The sequence below is a fragment of the Ovis aries genome, chromosome 2 (assembly GCF_016772045.2).
Source record: "Ovis aries strain OAR_USU_Benz2616 breed Rambouillet chromosome 2, ARS-UI_Ramb_v3.0, whole genome shotgun sequence".
In the NCBI taxonomy this organism is placed as follows: domain Eukaryota; kingdom Metazoa; phylum Chordata; class Mammalia; order Artiodactyla; family Bovidae; genus Ovis; species Ovis aries.
In genome coordinates, this window is record NC_056055.1 from 207,822,166 (window position 1) to 207,843,665 (window position 21,500).

The window sequence follows — 21,500 nt, forward strand, 5'->3', positions numbered from 1 at the left end:
CGTTGCCCACTTGACTCAGCCCAGCTTCATCTGGCATAGGGTTAAGGAGCTCGCCATGGCAAGTGCATGCCAGGCTTTCTCAGAATTACCCCAGCAATCCCCAAGTGTCCCCTGTCCATGCTGGGTCTTCGGTAAATCCAAGAGTCTAACATCAGAGGTGAGTGATTGAGAACAAGTGCCTTTCATCCTAAAAGGAGAGTTTCCACTGGATTTTAATGAGTGACATTGGGTGTAGAGTTTGGGACAGCCTGGGAATACTTTGTCTTCTGAATCAGACTCAGCAAATAAATACAGGATGCCAGGCACTCCATGCTTTATCCAGTGACCCTAGACCAGGGTTTTGGTAAGTTTTTGTTGCCTGTCTTAATGTTGGGGAGGGGAAGTTTGGAAATTAAATGAAAAGTGATCAAATTTGTTGTGCTCTAGAATCAACTTTCCATTTCATATTATCCTAGCATAAAATTTGCCCCTGCAGTCCAATCACAATGAAAAACATCAGGGTACAGAACTCCCAAGAGGGCTGGTTTCTGCTTAATGTACCTAGAGGGAAGAGCCTAGAAAACATTAAAGCAGTAGCTAGGAGCTTTAATGAAGTTAACCTGCTGAAACCAGGGGAAGTTTGCCTTAACTACACCTGAAAGCACTTTGATTATGGCATTGGCTTCAAAAGAAACGTGGTCCCTCATTTCTGAGCTCTGTTGCATTGAGAAATAGAATGGCACCTTTACATTCAGGCTAATTTCGCTGCCTCGCTGAGAGCTGAAAGCATGCTGAAGATGGAACGGATGCGGGATGGCCCTCCCACCCCCATCCCCCACATCACAAGTCCAAATGGACGAGGGGTGGAGCTCTGTACCCTTAATTTTGGAACAGGTCGTAAGAATGGAAAGTCCCTCATGAAAAATGCCTTCCGGTTCAGATAAAGATAACCTTCCGATTTCTGCTCAAGTTGAGCTAATCAGGTTCTACAGGTTGGCTTAAAAGAAAAAAAAAAAAATTTTTTTTTTTTTTTTTCAAATAATCCCTAGCCTTTATAAATTTCGCCTCTCTCAACATATAAACTCCCTTTAGCTTTTTAATATTACAACTTCTTTTTATTTTTTTTGATGTTTTGAATTTGTTAATTTCAGCTTTCTTTTTCATTTTTCTCTTCTGCTGATCTCTCCTAAATTCCTTTCCTTCCACATATTTTCCTCTTGGATTTTAGCTCTGCATTTTCTCCTATTGTTTCCTTTTCTGGTCACAGCTGCCCCCTAATGGTTTTCAAGATCATTACTGCTTAGGCTAGGAGAGACAGACAGGGAAGGGAAAAGGGCTGGAAAAAGGGAGCTGAAGAAAAATATAAAATATGTTTTTGCTTTAAACTTGGAACATAGTCTCAGTATCTGTGGAAGGATACCCAAAACCCGTATCAATGGGGAGATGAATGGAAAGGTGAACTGCAAAACTGGGAGACATTCAATGAAACTTAAGTTTTCATTGAACACTTTTGCTTGGAATTTTTAAAATGATGTCCATTTATTACCTACTCTCTTTTTTAAATTTAGAAAATAAATAGAATTCAAGTCTGGAGATAGAAAAGGAGACAGTCTGTACAATTTATCTTGGTGCCTGCAGAAAGCAAGCATCAATCCAAGGTCCTCCCCATCCAGAAACTCAGTTGATTGGCAGCTCAGTAAACTGCGTAGGAGTAAATATGAAGGAAGAGAGTGGGAACAAATGGCTCTGGTGGGTGTGAATTAACCCACTCCGGAGTATCCTCAATAGCCAAAGGTCAGCTCCCTGACTCTTGCCTTTCCATCAGGGCTTTCACCGTCAAATTAGCAACTATTGCCATCATAGTGTAACAAGCACTTGACAGTGTAGATGTCTAATCAAGGCACTGTAAGTCACAGGTTGGGCTTCCAGGGTGACTCAGCAATAAAGAATCCACCTGCCAGTGCAGGAGCTTTGGGTTCAATCCCCGTGTCAGGAAGATCCCCAGGAGAAGGAAATGGCTACCCACTCCAGTATTCTTGCCTGGAAAATCCCATGGACAGAGGAGCCTGGCAGTCACTAAAAGAGCTGGACAGGACTCAGCAAGTAAACAATAACAAAGTTACAGGTTACAAATCTGAAAATAGCAATAAATAACAACAAAACCCCTTACAAATCAGTGGGGGTTTGAGAGGATATATACACATGTGAAGGAAGGAAAAGGAATACATCTCATGGATGGAAGATACACATTTCCAGGAATTTTAGTCTATGAGTTTAGTGAGAGAATGGGAATCTTCAGCTTAAAATAAGATTTTCCTGAATGGTAGAAATTTCATATCATAATCCCCAAATTACCCATCACATCACCTAAAAATGCCATGAAGTTATAAATACGTTCTTGGCCTAATCATCAAGTGGAATCTGGTTTTTTTTTGTTTGTTTGTTTTTAGGAACTAGGAAAGGTCTTTGTCCAAAAATCCAAAAATATCTCTTCTGAAAGCCCTACCAAGATGCCTAACATACTTACTATTACTTACGCCTTGGGAAAAGGTACCAAATGAAATGGGCGTCCCAGGTGGCTTAGTGGGAAAAAATTCCCTGCCAGCAGAGGAGACATAAGAGACACCGGTTCAATTCCTGGGTCGGTCGGGAAGATACCCTGGAGAAGGGCATGGCAACCCACTTCAGTATTCTGGCCTGGAGAATCCTGTGGACAGAGAAGCCTGGCAGGCTACCGTCCATAGAGTTGCAAAGAGTCGGACACGACTGAAGCAACTTAGCATGCACGCACCCAATGAAATGTTGGGTAAATATTTCATATAACATCTTGTAGGAAAACCCAAATGAACTTTTTGGCCCATCTCAATACTATGAAAATGGAATATCCAGTTAAGCCTCATCCATGCATTTATATTTTCTTGGGGGATAAAGGATTATCAATTTTAATAACTGATCATGGCTATGAAATTAAGACTAAAACTAGCTTTTAATTCACAAATGTGGATGGAGTCCTGGAAGATCCCAAGCCAAATTAAAAAAACTGAAAAAGGGTGGATGTCATGGAAGAATATTGATTTGAATGACTTTTCCTCCTACATGTGAGGAAATTGGTTCCAAATTGGTTATCAGACTTTTCAAGGACACCAAAGAGCAGTGGAGAACGAAAGTCCATCTACCCTAACCTCAGGTTTCTGCTGCCCTAACCTGCTTCTTTCCACTGAGGGCTTGAGTTGAGGCCAAGAGCCCAGAGCACTGTGAAAGGATTCCTGGTCACTGCTCTGGAAAAACTGTCCAAGAAAGCAGAGAAGGGGCACAGGGTGATAGACAGTAATATAAGCCAGCCCTTTTCTTCCTCAACAGGTAGAAACCAAACATTTTCAAATGTTTCCTATGCTGATACTGGGATTCCCTTTCAGATGAACAAGTCGAGGGAGCCTCGGAGACTAACAAGGGGGTGAATTTCTTAGGGCTTCTATGGGAAATGTTCAGCTCTGGTCTTTTGATTATCTAAACCTGAGTGGTTGTATTTGTTTAATAGCCTTAACATTATGCAGAATCTCTCTCTCTTTTTTTTTTTTTTTTTTTGAGGGACTAGGAAATTAGAATTTTTTAATAAAATTAAATACAACTTAAAATTCTATTATCAGTCACACTAGGCATATTTTAAATGCCTAATGTTGTTGTTCAGTCATTCAGTCATGTCTGATTCTTTGTGACCCTGTGAACTGCAGCATGCCAGGCTTCCCTGTCCTTCACCATCTCATGTAGCTTGCTCAAACACGTCTGTTGAGTAGGTGATGCCATCCACCCATTTCATCCTCTGTCATCCCCTTCTCCTGCATTCAAACTTTCCTAGTATCAGGGTCTTTTCCAATGAGTCAGTTTTTCGAATCAGGTGGCCAAAGTATTGGAGCTTCAGCTTCAGCATCAGTCCTTTCAATGAATATTCAGGACTGATTTTCCTTAGGATTAACTGGTTTGATCTCCTTGCAGGCAAAGGACTCTCGAGAGCCTTCTCCAACACCACAGTTCAAAAGCATCATTTCTTGGCACTCAGGCTTCTTTATGCTCCAGCTCTCACATCCATATATGACTATGGAAAAAAACGTAGCTTTGACTAGACGGACCTTTGTCAGCAATATCTCTGCATTTTAATAAGCTGTCTGGGTTGGTGATAGCTTTTCTTCCAAGGAGCAAGCATCTTTTAATTTCAAGGCTGCAGTCACCATCTGCAGTAATTTTGGAGCCCAAGAAAATTAAGTCTGTCACTGTTTCTATCGTTTCCCCATCTATGCCATGAAGTGCCTAACAGCTACCTGTAAAACATTGTTACCTTTTTCATTGCAGAAGGTTGTACTGGAGAACATGGCTTTTATAAAAATATTTGGCTGTGCCAGGTCTTAGTTGCAGCATGCTGGATCCTGGATCTTCACTGTGGCGTGTGGGACCTTTAGTTGAGGAATGTGGAATCTAGTTCCCAGACCAGGGATTGAACTCATGCGCCCTGCACTGGGAGCCACAGTCTTAGTCACTGGACTGCCAAGGAAGTGCCTGGAGAATGCTGCTTTAAAGTGAAGGATTGATGGAGTCCTTTTTGAGAGTGATGCCTCCAATGGATAAAAATGAGTGTATCAGAGGGGGAGTAGACCCATGTTTAAACCACAGAGTAGCGAGAGCAATACAACTTCTTTAGTTTTCCTTGCCAAAGATTCTGGAGATGTTTGAATGAATTTTGCACATTTCACTTGGGGTTTTTTTTTTTCTTCTTCTTCTTTTCATTCATAAGTCTCCCTTCTACCTGATCTAGTGTCTGTGTCTGAGAAAGAGATGAGAGACCCATACAGCAGAGTGAAGGAGATCTCAATGCTTTATGGAAATCTGTGAGGATTCTGGAAATGCACCAAAATAATATCAAATAGTAACTCCACGGTAGTGTTCAAATGTATTAACTAAAGAAGAATGTTGATTGTTTAAAGAGTGAATAGTAAAAAAAAAAGAAAAAACAAAAACTTATTGACCAGAAACCCAGACTTCAGCTTCAAACAAAAGAGAGAATAAAAAATGAAGACCTATTACATTTTAACTGAAGCTTTGCCTCTGAGACAGATGCAGCTAAACATTAACTAGGGCAGTGTGGTGAATTACAGATTAAGACTCAATTATGTCTCCCATCTCCGCCTTCTGGGGTGAGAGCTTGTCGATGTCAGGGCTCAGATAAGGGGAAGCACCGTGTGACAGGTGGCATCTACTGTGGAAGCTTGAAACTTCTGGAACTCTTAGATCCTGTGTTCCCAGGAGACAGGACCCCAATGTCTTACTTGCTTGCACACCTCCTGCAGAGTCATGCTTCCACGAGCATTTAATAAGCACAATACAATGAACACAGATGGAAAACTATACCTGAAACAAACCTCTAGTAACAACCAATGGTTCAGTGGGTGGGTGGTGAAAGGGCTGGATCCAGCTCCATAAACCCCACCAGCTGGCACTTTAAACATGTTGCAAATCCCTTGCACCCATGAGGTGAGGTTTGGTGTTTTCAAAAGGCTCTTTGCTATTGCTACTAAATAAATGTCATAAGGCAAAGCTGGAAATACCACCACTCTGGCATTTTTAAGGAATATGTTCTTGGGGACTTTCCCCAGAAACTTGAATCACCTGCTTCCTATCTGAAAACTGCCTGGAGAGGAAATGTGAAGAAATAAATACCTGCCCAGGTCCTTCGATGGAAGTGCATGTAACTAAGGTAAGTGCAAACACAGTGTCTCAGAACAGAGCTCCTCAATTCTGATCTGATGAATATTTACGTAGGATCACCTAAAACATGGGTTAAAAAAGCAGATTCCCAGATGTAAGGAATCTGATCTGCAGGAATATGGTGCCCAGGGATCTGAATTTTTTAACACTCACCCGAGGTGATTCGGATGTAACCTTGGGTTGGGACTATCGAACAGGAAACACCCATCTCTCCTTAGGGGTGTGGCTGCTACAGCTTTCTCTTCCAACCTTTTACAAACCTGTTTTTTGTTCCCCACATCCCTTCCTGTTAAAGGAATGGAATGTGGGATGGGATTATCTATTATTATTCCACAATTAAGGATAAGGATGTAAAAGGTCCTAGGTGAGTCACTGATTCTACCAAGAATCTCGACTTCACTAGTTAGCTGTTTTCTAGTCAGTTTACTGTTTCTGTTAACTAGTACATTGTTTCTGTAAATGCCACTAGTCTTTAGTAGGCAAGTTTCTCTATGACAGGGGTCCCCAACCTCCGGGATCTAATGCCTGATGATCTGAGGTGGAACTGATGTAATAATAATAGCAACAGTGTACAATAAAGGTAATGCACTTGAATCATCCTGGAACCAACCCCTCTCAGTCCATGGAAAAACTGTCTTCCATGAAACCAGTCCCTAGTGCCAAAAAAGTTGGAGACTGATGCTCTATGGGACTCACAAGAGTGAAAGATGTGGACTCACAAAATAATGAAAAGCATGGTGCCTGGCTCACCCCTGCACCTCTGGTCAAAACCAAACCAACTGCAGCCAAACCCCTGAGATTCCAGTCCAGACAAAAACTGGGGCTGGCAGGTCTGAGCCAGTCCTGGTCTGGAGAATTTCCCTAAAGACTGGATTTCAGAGGGCACTGGTAGGATTTGTTTTTTGTTCCCAAGAGTCCTAGGAAGTCTTGAATCAAAGCAATTCTGAGTCCTCCCTGAGTCCATGGGCTCTTGTTCACAGTGGACTGTTGAGGTCTGGTCTCATCCTGAATCTCCCCTGGTCTGATAAAGGGCTGTGGGCTCCTGGAAGTCTCATAAAAGCACCACCAGAAGAGCTACTGCAGGTACTGTTACAATTATTTATTGAGTGCTGCCCCCTAGAGGATTAAAAACGGCCTGGCTGTGCTGGGAGTCCCCAGGGCTCTGAACCAAAGACTCACCCTCTCTACCCAGCAGAAGGAAGTCAAGACTTGACTCAAGTGGACTGATCAGAAGTCCTGGAACACTTTCTGAGGACTCCCAGAAAGTGAGTTAGCTCCTTCTTAATGATACCTCTGTAAAATTAAAATCCATGACTGGAAATCAAGTCCAGGAACAGAACACTGAGACTGACCCTTCTCCCTGCCATACCAGACCCTCAAAGCAGCCTCATGGGGACCTTCAGCCCTGAGACCCTAACAGCAGAAAGTCCAGAATTTCACTCTTACGGTTTCCCAATGGGCTTCAGTTTACTTTTACTTTCTGTCTCCCCTTCATCTGAACTCTGGCTATAATGTTCTCAGAATCCTTCCCTGTTGAGCACTTGCTAGGTTGGTTGGTAGGGGGACATGATTCTAAGTGACTTTCGTTATTGGGCCTCTGCCACTGTAGATAATGTCCCTAAGTTAGTAACTTGGCAATGACAGAAGCAGAGACCTCAAATTGAGGTTCAAACTCCAGACTGCCTCTTTACTCCATTAAACACTGGGGGAGCAGTGGTCTTTCTTTACAATTGACATTTAAACAGGAAAAAATAGTAAATTTGGAGTTTTCAATAATATGGATGTGCTCTCAAGGCCAGGAAGAAAGGAGGGAAAGAAGGAAGGGGAGAGAAGGGGAAAAAAAAGGAAAGGAATGAGAGGTAGGCTTTGGGCCAATCTGGGGATATGCACATTGGAAGAACTCACCAGGCCTCGCTTAAATGCCCTTTCACACCAGGCGTCTGAGATTAACAGTGTGATAGGCAGCCTGTGCATTTACACAGCACGGTAAGTCCTTGCACGGCCTGGCGCAACTATTTGCAAATGACTTCTGATTCAATTTTGTTTTGGTTATCTCAGTGTAAATAACAGTTAAGTGGGAGCTACAGATTTTTCAGACACTAAAAGTGATAAACAAAGCTAATGGCAAGTCCAGATAAGGAGGAAAACCACCCAGAAGAATCCACCAGCACAGGCAAAGAAATAAATGGAATAGTCAGATGTGTGTGTGTTTCTTGTCACCAAAACTTTATTTTTCTTAATCTGTGGAGTGGGAGAAAAGGTATACGCAGAGTGTTTAGACTGTTTCTGTTAGAATCTTTATGATACTGTAGTAATAGGTGCCTAGTGAAGCAAGACAGTTTGGAACCCACAAAGACATCCTTCGAAACAAAAACGCAAGTGTTTTCCCAACTGTTAGCTCGAGGCTCCCTCTAAACAGTTTTCACGCCTCCATTTAAAAAATAGTTGGCATAATGCTGTTTTCTTTCCTCGGCGGTGTGACCACATTACCACCGGGAAAATGTGAAAAGAAGTACTTTCTGTAGCATTTTGAGAAGTCTTCCTACCTGGACATTTTTGGAAGGTTGGCGGAATCCAATTTAATTACCTGAAAAATTGCTTTGAAGAACGTCTTTCCTCTTCAGATAGTTACAAGTTAGGGACGCAGGAAAAACTAAACCCTCACGCAGAGAAGAGAGGAGTATGTTTGGGACACAACAAAGGATCTGAGTAGTAAACGCAAGGAGTGTTTGGGGTTTTATTCAGCCAGGGCTGAACGTGTGTGTCGCCGCCACGCACTGCTGCCGGCGCGAACGCATGGCTGAGCTGCTGCCGGGTTCCCTGCTCCAAACACCGTACGCCACCCAACTCCTCTTGTAACGCCATTGCGCGTGGCATTGTGCTGGGCTCTACGTGTGTGGCACCGGAGTCGGGGAATCGGGGGCGGGGGGACAAGAATTTCCTCCGTTTCCCGAGGAGTCTCCCTCGAACGGGGGCCAAGTGGCCAAGGGCAGCGCGCCCGGGAGGTGCCCGGGGGCGCTCCTTCTGCAGGGCATTACGCACGGGCGGCCTGGCGAAACCCGGCAGCGGAGGTGCCAGGGTGGCGGGAGGTGCTGGGGGGAGATGGGTGGCTTGAGGGGGGAGCTGCCTTAACTTTGATCCGGCCGCTGCCGGGGGAAAGCCGCCGCCGCCCCGCCCGAGCTGGGTGCCGCGGCACTCGCCTCTGCGCCGCGCGTCTCCGCGGCTGCCTCTTTAATCAGGAACACAGAAGGGGCGGGCCCTGAGCCGGCGCGTAATCGGATAGCTCTGCCGCGGCTCTGACATCCACATGCTGCTCGGCCTGAAAAGGCAGCGGGGGGAGCCGGAGGGGAAGCAGAGAACGCGAGCTAGGCACCAGCCCGCAGCCGCCCCCAGCACATCCTCAGACGCGCAGACACTCTGCCGGGCGCTGGGCGAGGTGGAGGTGAGGGCGGGCGCGGGCGAACTCGGAGAGGGGCTCGCTCACTCCCAGGCGATCCCAGCCGCCGCCGCCGCCGCCGCCGCACCACCAGCAGCCACAGCAGCCGCAGCCGCAGCAGCAGCAGCTTCCTTCCTCAGACTCCCCTCGCGAGGCTGGCCAAGCGGGTGTAGCCGTTAGGGGAGGCTCCCGCTAGGGGAACCCGGCGAGGGCAAGAGCTTGGGCGGCCGCCTCGCGCTCGGGCCGTCCGGCGGTCTGTGCCTCCGCCCGCGTGCCGGTCCCCAGTGCCGAGGGATGTATGTCAGTGTACGCCTCTGAGATCACACAGCTGCCTGGGGGCCGTGTGATGCCCAAGGCAAGTCTTGGCTTGTATTTTTATTCTTTTTTTTTTTTTTTTTACGCTTGGCTAACGGGAAATACTCGGGATGTTGTAGGATAAAGGAAATGATACTTTGAGGAACTGGAGAGGACATAGATGCGTTTTGTTTTTAAGAGAGGAAATCCATCCTCTCTTCCCGGCTTGCTCCCTCTTTGCTGATTTCAAGAGCTACCCTCCTCTGGTGAGGTGGGGACCCAGCAAGAAGAAAGGTGACGACAGGCCGCCAGGACTCAGAAGGGAAACACTGACCGGTAGGAACCTTTGCAGAGGACACTAAGGAAGAACACAAGGAGCGAAAAACACAAAGACTTACCATTAAACAAGAAATCTATAAAAACAGCTCTGGAGAAAACCTTCTCCAACATGGATATGTTTCCTCTCACCTGGATTTTCCTAGCTCTCTACTTTTCAGGACATGAAGTGAGAGGCCAAGCAGGTAAGCCCCCCGAAAGTTTTTTTTTTTTTTTAATTCATTTCAGCGTGCCTTTACCTTTAAAAACAACTGCTAACGCAGGGGGCCACACGCAATGGCAAGAGAAGGAGGATCGCTCAATACTGAATAATTCAGAGAGAGATCCCAGTCGGCCCTCCCTATACCACCACCGCTGCTAAAACCCAACTTTTCTTTCCTGCTAGGAGTATGTGACTATGTGTGTGTTTTGAAACATAGACAGAATTTGGCGGTGTTCAGATGTCACATATGGACTGAATCAAAGGTTTAAAAATACTACAAAGCCTTTGCATTACAGTTTTGGGGAATTTTTTTCCCCTGTCTTGAAGCAGAACACATCTCCCATGAGTTTCTTCAACCTAGCCAGCGAAATATAAATCATTTGCATTCCCTCCACTTAGCTACATTGAGCAATGTGAACTGAAGGGCTTGGGAAATACAAGAATCTAGTTTGGGTTTTCCAATGCTGTGGCTTCTTTGCAGAATGTGTGGATGAGCCTCCGAATCATTGGGCTCAGGCTGATGGAGCAAGTTGTCTCGTGGCTCGGCTCTGGGCTGGGCGCTGCTGCTAACGGAGGCGGTTGGTCACCCAGTTCTCTTTCCTGCCTCCATATATTTTCTGGGGGAAGTAAATCATATGTTCTTTTTAAAACTAGTATTAGATAAAACAAACTGCGTGGCCCTCAAAGGTCTCTCACTCTTGTGAAGTGGTTAGAAACTTTTGGGTAGAATTTGTTCTCAACCACTGCCAAAAAGGGTGTGTGGACAGACTGCAGAGATAAGCACTGCAAGGCCCAGAATGGTCTGGGGCAAGTATTTGGCGGGTGGGGGGAATGGAGGCTGGCCAGGGGCACTGCTCTTTCAGAGAAGGGCTCTCTGGTTCCAGAAAATCTAGTGGGAGACGGTCTTGCTTCCCCACACCACTCTCTCCGGGCTGAGCCTCTCTCCCCTCTGACAAGAGTCTCTGGAATCTGACAAAACTCTTAAAAGCTGCTACAGGTGACTGAGAGTGGGGAAAGCATCCCTGGAGGAAATGGAGAAAAGAGAGGAGAAAAACACTTCCTGGAGTGCCCTTACCCGGAGGCACGTCTAAGGCTGCCACCGCAGCGGTAGCACAAACCCCTGGCAGCCTCCCGGGTCTTCCCATCACAGCGGGTTAGTGGATCCTGCGGGAGCTGGGGACTCTGATTCTCACTCGCCAGCACAGGCACGCGCCCCACTTGAAGCTTGGGTGTTTATTTGAGGGAAAGAAAGACGTGCACGCCCTTACTCTCCAGACACACACGTTTGCTGCTTTTTTCTCTTCCGTAACTGGTCTTCAGAGCAGCTGCAAATCGTATGAAAGAGATGGGTCCAGGTCCCACTTGGGGAAATTTCCTGTGGCTTCCAGTTCCCTGTTCTCTTAATTCTAAATTCCCAGCTTGAGGCGAAATTAAATTACCTCCCACAGACCTGAAAGCGGCATAAATTATGGATGTTTGTGTGATTCGCTGTGTGTGTGTGTGTGTGTGTGTGTCCGCGTGCGCGCGCGGCGAGGATGCCCACGGTATATTATGTATTCAGGCACGGACTCCTGTAGGCCCGGGTGCGCGAGTGCGCGCACACTGGCGTACAGATCGACACGCGCGCGCACACACACACACACACACACACACACAACTTCAGGTTCTGTGTGCTGTGCGGAGTGGGAGGGGTCGTAAAGACTCAGGGGCCATCTCGTACCCCAGATGTTCTCACATCTGTCCCCGAGCGCTGCGCGGAGTGTGTACGTGTGTGCGCGACACCCGCTCAAACCCACTCCGGCTCTGCCACCTGCCTCCCGCGCTCTCCGCAGAGCCCCCTCCCACCCCAGCCCCGGGCCGCGCTGCGTCACTTCTAGAGAAGCCCAGAGGCGGGAGCGCGGGCCGGTCACCCTCTCTGAGGCCTCAGGCAGCCTCGGACCCAGGGTGGGACCTCCCTACGGGACGCGGAGCTGGGACCCGCCCGGGGTGGATATTCTCCAGCCCCCGGAAAAGGCGATCGCGAACCGCGGGCTGCTAGGGCTTTTGGTCGGAATAGCCGACTGGCACCAGGGGAGCTGGCAGCGAGTAGCAAAGGGCGAGGCCGAGCTAGACCTCTGACTCACCCGGTGCGCGCGGGCCGAGAGGGGGCCGGGCCCAGCCTGCAGCGACGGTTGAAACCCACTCCGACGAGTTGGGTTGGGGTGGGGTGGAGTGGGGGGGAAGGGCGGAAGGAGCAAGCGAGGGAGCCATTGAGCAAATAACCTCTTGGCCATGGCGCGTGGCTTCTCGCACTGGCTGGCGGCTGGGAGCTGAGTGGGCGTCGCGCACTAGGCTGCCCCAGTCCTTGCCACGCCGGCCGCCTTGCCGGATCACAGCGCCGCTGCCCTCCTACCCCTGCTCGGGGATTCGGGGGACGCTCCGAAGGCCCTGCGGGGAGCGCCCCCTCCTGCACTCCACTCTGCGCTGCAGTTCCCGCGCCGCCCCAAGAAGGCCGGCTCAGAGGGGTTGGGGGCCCGAGCGCTGGCGGAGCTGGTGGAGGAAAGCCGGGGTGGGATTGGGACCTGAGGTTGGAGGCAGAAGGGAGGCAGTTTGAGCCGCGGGAATGCGCACAACTTTAGTAGCGCTGCGCGCCGGGCGCCCGCCAGTGCGCGCGAACAGGTGAAGAGCACGCGGCGCGCGGGCATTCCACGTGGTGGGGACGTGGGGGCCCCCCGGCCGGCCCTCCCCACCCCCACCCCGCGCTGTCTCTAACGCCGCATCGATTTGTTTGGGCTACGCAGCAGAAACAGAGCCGAGCGATCCATAAACATTCTATTAGGCAAAAATATTCCCAGAGAAAGCAAAACCGAAGCTCCAGCCGGGTTAAGTGGGCCGCCTCCAACTCTTCTAGCTTTGTCCCCTCCTCCTCCACACTAAGGACACCCCCAGGGAGAAGCCTGCGGCATTTCCTCAGCACTGCCCACTGCCAGAAAGTTAAGTCTCCGCTGCGGTCTTCGGCCTGGGAGAATCCTCTGCAGTCGCCGGCGAGTTCCGCCTCCCCTCCGCCGCCGCCTCGCTCTTTGCTTTTCCACTGGAGAAAAAGAAATATTCACGGCCAAGGCTCCATTTTCACTGATTGATTTCTTTTTAATATCAACAGAAGTTAATGGAGGCGAGGCGAGCTGTGATTAACTGGCTGCCCCCGCCCTTCGCCTGGGGCTAGCGCACCGCCGTGTTTCCCACCAGGTCCCACCCGGGCGCCCAGCGAGGGTGGGGGGCATCCGCGGAGCTAAAGTCCCGGCGGCTGGGTGGGGGCATCTGCCGAGCTGAGGTCCAGGGCTGCCGGGGTCGGGGCTGGTGGAAGGAACCGCACGCCCCTCCGGGGACCATGGGGTTATGGAGATGGTAATCAGCTTTCCCAGCCAAGCTTAGGGGATCCAGCCCCACCGTGTCACCGCTTCTGCGGCTCCGGCTGAATTTCTCTGGAAGAGGAAGGAGATCCGAGCTCGGGTTGATTGGCCGGTGCTCACCGCTCGCCTCCCTCCCACCACCTCCCCTCCTTTCGGTTTCAGACAGCGAGGAGAGCCCCCTGGCGCTGGCCATTCACGGTCAGCGCCTGGCCACGAAACTCCCCTTTGCTAGACTTAATCTCGTGGTCTGCGGGGAACTGGGTTTTGCTCAGGAAATCATCAACCCCTGACAGTGGACTCCTTCTATGATGGTAACTCCCAGCCCTGACGTTTCCCAGCCCACGGGTCTCACCGCTTGGGGCCAAAAGAACCCGGACCCTGTAACCATCAACCGCCCCCCTCAAAAAAAAAACCTCACCCCACCCCCGCCTCCTACCCCTACCAGCCCCTTGCCTGGAGAGCTTTGATCTGTGGTTGAGTTTTAACACCATTGCCATGGTCCCTGGCAGAAGCGGTCAATTCAGCCTTCCGTCTGGAGAGCATGATCAGATAAGAGGTGTAAATTGACTGTGGGAGACAGAAATCCTGAAAGAGGCAACCACGGTCTCTGCTCCGGAGGAGAGGAGTCTGAAGAGGATTTTCATTTTTGTCTTCTGCTGTCTCCCTGCGTTGCCGGATGACTGTGGGCAGGCATAAACATTTGCAAGTAGAACTATAAACTCTTGGATTTGGCACAGACGGCCTGCTTTAGACTTTGAGGGACTAGGCTCTTGCTGGCTTTCAGTGAGTAACAACTCCACTTTACCCCATAAACAGCCACTGGAGGTAGTGAAGCTAGTGCTAGTTGCCAGCAGAGTGCAAAACTGTGGAAAACAGTGCAAAACAGTGGAAAGAGGAACGATCCCCACGCGGGTTCCAGGGCAAGCCCCTTCTTGTCCAAGTTGTGCCTGGTACAATTAATCGTGACTGCCCAGGCAGCCCCGCAGGTCTGGGCTTTTATATCATGCTGAGGAGACCTCAGATTAAGCCATAGAGCACCCAATTGGCAAAATGAAATGCTGGAAGGCTGCGGTGACTAGAACCCTGGGCTATCCAGACGGGACTCCTGCTGTCTACCAAATGGCTCGCATCTCCTACTGGGTAGATCACGTTCTGCACCTGAAAGGCCAGTTCCTGCCTTCACAGTGTAGAGGAGACTAGGAGTTCAAATCCCAATTCATAAGCAATGAGGCATGAAAGCGAATAACAGCTGAGGAGAGGCCCGTGGGGGGTCAGTTGGGAGAGACACTAGGGGCTGCATGGCCCTGAGGATCCTGCCTGGTGTTCGTCATTTCCCTCAATGCTTATTAAAGCAGTCAAGAGAATGAGCTGTTTTTGGGTAACCCAAGTGTGAGACACTTCTGAGCTGACATAAGTCAGAACCAGGTTCATTGGTAAAGGGTTTTTAGAATATACTCCCCAAAAGTCCTGTTGGGAAAGACTTTAGGAAAGTAGAGACAAGACTTTCTTTTTTTCAAAAATGGAGCAGAAGCATAATACCTTTTTAATTTCTTGCACTGACGAGAAAAGACTTGAAAAGTGATGTCTGGGCAGTAGTTTATAGTATCATTAACATATTTGAGGTATTTTATCATCTGACCATCACTTGCCACTGGATAATCTTTGAGACACTCTCCTTGTGTGTCATACTTGTGTTTGATCCCTAAAACTTTTTGTATGATTCCTTTCAAGTAAGGCATTAACTTTTTTTTTTTTTTAATTAACTCATTCCTGGAAGGTAATGTGAACGTTTGTCCTGGAGAACCTATGGCCTTTTCCAAAGCTTTAGCTGCCTTTATGAGAAACGGTTGAAGGGCTTAATGGGCTCATTACCTAATAGGAATCAGTAGGGTTGGATTCCAGGACACAGTGGCCTTGTAGTGTGGCTGGCCCTCCAGGAGAGAGCATCTTCTAAAGGTTTAGGAAGCTGTCAAGTTTAGATAAGGCTGAGCTCCGATCCTATGGGACCTTGGTTGTATTAATAAGGAGAAATTAATTTTTAACCACTGGGAACATTGCCAAATTATGTGACCTTTGGCAGACCAGCTGTGCTATAAAAATAAATCCCCCATCTCTGAAAATGCTGCTCCTCTCCAGTAGAACAATAACAACCATGGCATTTAGGATGGAGAAGACTGGGGTTGAGGAGACAGGAGAGAAAAGGAAACTGCTAGGGGAAAAAAAAAAAAAACCTCTGATATTGTGACACATACTTTCAGACTTGAGTGATCTACTAACACCCCCGCCACACCCTCCCCCCCAGACACACACCCTGGTTTCCAGGAAGCAGGAAAGAGGGCCAGGATGACAAGGAACTGAGTGCCTGTGTGTTGGGAGTGAAGAAGGTGTTAAGTGCCTCCAGCCCACTCACACCCCAGCCTCAAACACATCTCTCATTGTTCACACACAGATTCCTGGCACTGGGAGAGAAAAAGGAGTTTTCAAACAGGCAAAACATTTGTCTGTCTCTAAATGCTATTGAATAAGTTTGTCACTGAAAGGTTCGGGGAGGCCTTCATCAGACATCCTAGCTTCTGAAGTGTTAGAGCCAGACCTGTCAGTCACCTGATGGCTCAGTGATCCTGAATCCCTGATTTCTCTGTCCCTCAGTGTCTCTATCTGTAAGTGTGTTTGATCCCAATAGCTGACTGATTTCTAGAGTGTTCGGCTATTTCAGATTACATAGAGTACTGTTGAGTACATATTAAGCTGCCTGTTCGGAAGTCATTTAATCTTCAAAACAGCTTCAGTAGGGTTAATAGTATCTAGTGATCATAAAAAGACAGAAAGCACACTAACACCCTTGCGGTAAGTTTATGTGACTTTTATGAGTTTGTTCTTTTTTTAAAAAAAATCAGTAAATAATTACTTATTCCCAGCTCTTACCCCACTAGACCTTTGTCTGGTTTTATAAGCATCAGATTAATCTCTCGGCACCCTGTTCTTCACAGGTGCATGTTCTCTGCTGGATTCTCATCTTAGATTTACATCAGTTCTTTATACTTTTTTTTTCGCCTTGGTTTTCTACTTTCAGAGTTCTCACCTCTACTGATTTTTTAAATCTCTCTCCTTTCCTTTCCTCCTCTTCCATCCTTCATCCCTGAAAGTGTGCTCAGCAGGAACCACTGCATGGAAGGGGCGCCCCAAATGTGTAATAACTTCTACTCTGGCAGAAAGGCCCCTCAGCAGCTGAACTCAAAAAAGTCGTCGTAAAGACAAAATAGCTTTTACCCAGCAAGACCCTTAATAATCCCATTTCCCTCTGGGTCTTCATAAAAGAGTCATGATCTAATCCAGAAAAAAAAAAAAAAAAAGGAGTGGGGTGGGAATAACAAAAGGAAAGCATGCCTTGGATGGGGCTGCTGGCCAGTCTAATGCACATAGCCAGTGATACCCTATTCACCGCCTCTCAAGATCCTGTGATAGCCAGGGATCTGGGTTCTGGCCAGTCTTTCAGTGAAGAAGATAAAGGGAATTGCAAATGACTGGACCAAGCAGCAAAAATAATTTATTTTGATAAAGGGGAAAAATAAAACAGATGTGCCTAAAAGGCATATTGGGGGCCAGGGGAAGGGAGCTGATGGGGGAGGATGGGTAGAAAGGAGTGAACTGAAACCCAGCAAGAGTTTAGGGATAAAGTAGGACTTTGAAGCTTCTTGGTGCTACTGAAAACAAGTATCTAGAACTTCCCCTTGGGAGGATGGCAGGATGGAATGAGGGGGTAAGAAAGCCCTCAGATAAAATTAATTTTACCATTGTTAGAATTAAAGCATAATTTCCTTTGAACTTCATCACCATTATCTGAGGTTACTGTGTCCTATGAGTTCACACTAGCTCTACCTTGATGTATGACTAGGTATTATTATCCCAGACAAGTCCTCTAAACTCCTGGTTCACCAATAAAAAATATTTGCATTTAATAGCAGCTGTGAGTTGGGAAGGAAGGGTGGAGGCTGGACATGCAGAATACTTTGTGATAAGGCTTTCTTAGAATTTGTAATACTTACTGATACTTAGGGTATTACCCTGCTGAGGCAGCGTGCATGGGTGGGCAGTCGTGTCTAATTCTTTGCTTCCCCATGGACTGTAGCCTGCCAGACTCCTCTGTCCATGGGATTTTCTAGGCAAGAATACTGGATTGAGTTGTCATTTCCTTCTCCAGGGAATCTTCCTGACCCAGGGACTGAACCCACATCTCCTGCATTGGCAAGTGGATTCTTTACCACTGAACCACCTGATGTTACCTAGTCAATTATTAACTCATTAATTCATCAAGCCTCATTGAGTGTGATCTTTGGCAAAGACTCTGGGTTTGATGCCGTAAGGTTTGCCAAAGATGAGCAGGTGGTCCAGCAGTATGGATAAGATTCTCTCACACTTTAGAAGATGCTAAAGAGCTTCAGCCTCAGAAGTTGGAAGAGGTTACTCCTGGGAGATCAGGGAGGGTGGAGGTGGCATGTGAGCCTGGATTGGGAGTTTAGATGGGTTTAGAGCTGGGAAAAGCATAGGAGGGGAAGGGCAAAAGGGAGCAGAGAAGGAACACTGAGTGTTTGGGGAACACTAAGAAATGGCCATTTAGACAATATGGAAGCAAATAGTTGCAAATAAGTTTGGAAATAATAGCTTGGGCCAAATGCAAGGTCCAAATTGCTGGCCCAGGGGGTTTGGATTTCATTTACTAACCAATGGGGAGCCATGAATGTTTCAACAGAAGCCTTCTGTTAATCAAAATAAATGAAAACAATTATATTACCTTTTGGAGAGACCCTAAAATTATTCTTCTTCTATTTCCTTCCCCAAATGTCTGTTGAAATGGTCAGGAATTGTAATCCCAGATCTCTCATCAATGGCATCAAAATTGCATTTGCAATGCGGGCTGGGAAAGAGTGGACATAAATATCAGCTAATGATATTATATTGGCTGCCCTATTGGAATTGCATTTGTTTATGATATAAGATGACAAATAACAAGGTTACCACAGGTGGCATGATTCGAGGTCAGGGGAGGTAATCACATCAAACTTACATTTTAACGATTAAATGAAGGTTCATTTTTAGCATCCAGATTGAGGAGAGACGTTCCAAAGGCCCTGTTTCCAGACCCGATTTCCAGTTCTGTCCTTGGTGAATTCATCAGAGGTGTTTCAGAAGAGGAAGTTTGCCTCATTCCTCACTCCTTCTTCCATGCTCAAGTGCTGCCTTCCTTTCCCACTCTCCCGTTCCCTCCTTGCTGCCCTGCCAGACAGTTCTTTTATTCAGATTTTGAACTTTCTCATTGCAAAAGTTCACAAGAATTTTCATTTGCTGTGCCTTCAGGAGTGGATCACTCACTGCCACCCAGCCCCATAAATTGAATAGATTGCATCCCTTCCCAGTTGCCTTAGGAAGTGGTCAAACAGCCGCATTCCTGGGCTGATGGATTGGCTCATTTCTTCCAAGCTTAAGCCAAGATACAGATTTTTATGAGACTGTCTTGTGACAGGCTGAAGTCGCTTTGAATAAAACAAAATCCAGCCTCAGCCTACAGAGATCACTTTAAAAGAAGCTTATTCAAGGTTAGTGAGCAAAATTTGGTTCAAACCCTGAGCACAGGACTTAGAAGATCTGTGTGAGAGATTGGAAAAAACTCCTCCTCTGTTTTCTTTTCATGCATCATTGTTGAGAAGCTCACACACAGAATTGTGTATGCCTTATATTTATAAATATACAGCCACAGACTCAGTTAAGAAAAGAAACTCACGTCAGTAGAGCTAATGTGATTGAAAGAGACATTTAAACTCTCCATAATGCAAGACAGATGCATTCACTGAAGAATCCTAGAGTTTTGTTTCAGGCTTACCAAGCAGATGAAATAAAATCAACACTTTGCATAAATACCTTGTTGTCTAGGAGGGTAGAGAATCTTTTTAATTAGAGGTTCATCTGTGGGTTATAGGATTTTCCCCTTCCATAGTTATACAGGCTATGAAATTTAGAACTGGAACTGACCTGTAGCATCACTCCCCTCATTATAGATGGGAAAATAAAGGCTCAGAATGGTTTGCTAACTACCCAAGGTCACACAGCTTTCCAGTGGCGAGATCTTACTTGCATACAAGGCTCCTGACTAGTTAACAAAGTGACAGCCTTCTCTCTTTTGAAGTTGTAGAAAGGGCTTCTTCTTTTCTTTCCTTCTAATAAATAAAAACAATGCTATGGTCATAGGATGAGACTGTGCTGTGAATGTGTTATTTGGGGATGAAATTAGACTGTTTTTCTCCATCAAGTGCCCTCAGGTATGTATATTGGGTCTTCTAATCCTTGTACTTGTTCTCTTTTCTGTGGCATTTGAAAGTAACAAGGGAACTGAGATCTAATGGGTTTCAAACCCAGTTCCAGAAAGCGCTGAAGTCCTTATGGAGAAGCTCCGTCAGAAAGACAGGGAGGGGCTTCAAGGCAGGCATACTGCACTGATTCTGCTACCCTCTGTGCCCACACCGAAGAAGATCTGCACTTTTAGTGGCTTTGTACTTTGGAGTTCTGGGTCCAGTTTTGATCGACGGTGAAACAAACACTTCCAAAAAGAACTTTGAAAACGACACACTTAATTCCAACCACTCACCGAATTACAGTTTAGGAAACTGAGACACAGGAAGGTTACAGGGAGTTAAGAATCCAGGTGCTTGCATCCCCTCTTTTGCTAATGCCAGCCCCGCCCCCTCCTGGTAGTCTGGTCCCCTTACCGCAGGCCCACCTTTGACAACAACCTGATGCTCCAGTCCCGTATCCAGCCAGCCTAAGTTCCCTGTTTTTGATAAGGACTTTTACCTTCAGTTCAGTTACACCGAGTGATCTGATTGTTCTGTGCAGAACAGCCCGAGGTTTGTAGCTGGTGTCACCTGGCCATTGTGAAGTAAACCACCGTAATCCGATTATTTTCAAGTTCTGGCCATACAGTGTTCCTTTAAAAGCAACTCCAGCTGAATTTCCTTAGGAGGCACACCAGATTTTTTTTAAAGATATGCTACTTCTTTTTAATAAATACTTCCTAAAAATTGTATTACCAAGGAATCAGTGCTTTGTCTTAAATTGGGTCCTATAGGAGGGTGAGTTCCTTTTCAAACTGGCAGAGTGCCATAGAATTGTAAGTGGACGGGTCCGGAGTCCCTTTACCTGATCCAGAAACAGGTACCCGTAGGCAGCATCAGATGGTACTTAGCTCACCAGCAAACAAGTCTCTTCAGTCGTGTCTGACTCTTTGTGACCCTGTGGACTGGAGGAGCCTGCCAGGCACCTCTGTCCCTGGAATTCTCCAGACAAGAATACTGGAGTGGGTTGCCATGCTCTCCTCCAGGGGATCTTCCCAGCCCAGGGGTCGAACCCCTCATCTCTTATGTCTCCTGCATTGACAGGTGGGTTTTTTACCACTGGTGCCACCTGGCAAGCCTCAAACAAAAGCGCATGAGAAAAACAAACAAGGAAACAGAAAGATACGAAGGTCAGAAATAATCTGACCTTTTACATGTCAAATTAAAACACCTAAGTATTCATTATGGGGGTAAATCAAACTTTGTGACTTTAGAAGTTAGTAGTCCCTTGATTTTAATCATGGCTAGAGGTGTCACTTGAATCCTTTCATCCATGGTCCAAAGACCTCCGAGGTCTTTATCTGACCTGACCTGGCCCATCCCTTAGACTTCCCTCTCAGATGTAGGAGAAAACCTGCTCTGAACGGTCCAGGCTTGGGTTCGCCTGCTTCTCTTTGGGAATGAATTTGCCCCAGGTGTAAGGTATTCACCAAATACAGAAAGAAGTCCCTTGTCAACTTGCCAGACAGGCAAGTAGCTAAAATTCAATGGGGTCAACCTCGCCTCTCTGTGTGGAGATTGGCCTAAAGGCGTTTGCCCTTGAGTTCAACTCCCTCTTGGCTGGGCTGGACTCCTCGGAAACACATAGAGAACATTTATGCTGTTCCTTTTGGCACGTGACACAGACCTCCTGAGCCCTGGGTGGTGCAGCTCTTTGGAAGAAAGTCTAGCTCATTTCTCTTGGAGGCGTGTTTGTATTTCAGACAGACCCTTCTGTATTT

General features: G+C 47.1%; 1 protein-coding gene and 1 long non-coding RNA gene across 8 annotated transcripts in view; one reads left to right on the plus strand and one right to left on the minus strand.

Annotated features, from left to right (window-relative positions):
- The first annotated feature begins 9,041 nt into the window (after nucleotides 1-9,041).
- NRP2 (neuropilin 2) overlaps nucleotides 9,042-21,500 on the plus strand; it is a 126,678-nt gene continuing 114,219 nt past the window's right edge. For all 7 annotated transcript variants that reach the window (XM_060410280.1, XM_060410281.1, XM_012143426.5 and 4 more), the window contains exon 1: nucleotides 9,042-9,987. In XM_060410280.1, the coding sequence (XP_060266263.1) occupies nucleotides 9,915-9,987 (73 nt within the window). In that variant the 5' untranslated portion in view covers nucleotides 9,042-9,914. The remainder of the gene's footprint in view (nucleotides 9,988-21,500) is intronic.
- On the minus strand, nucleotides 12,802-13,467 carry LOC121818736 (uncharacterized). The gene is made up of 2 exons (XR_006058813.2): nucleotides 13,227-13,467; nucleotides 12,802-13,074 (listed from the first exon to the last, which is right to left on the minus strand). It is a non-coding gene; the product is annotated as an uncharacterized LOC121818736 (long non-coding RNA).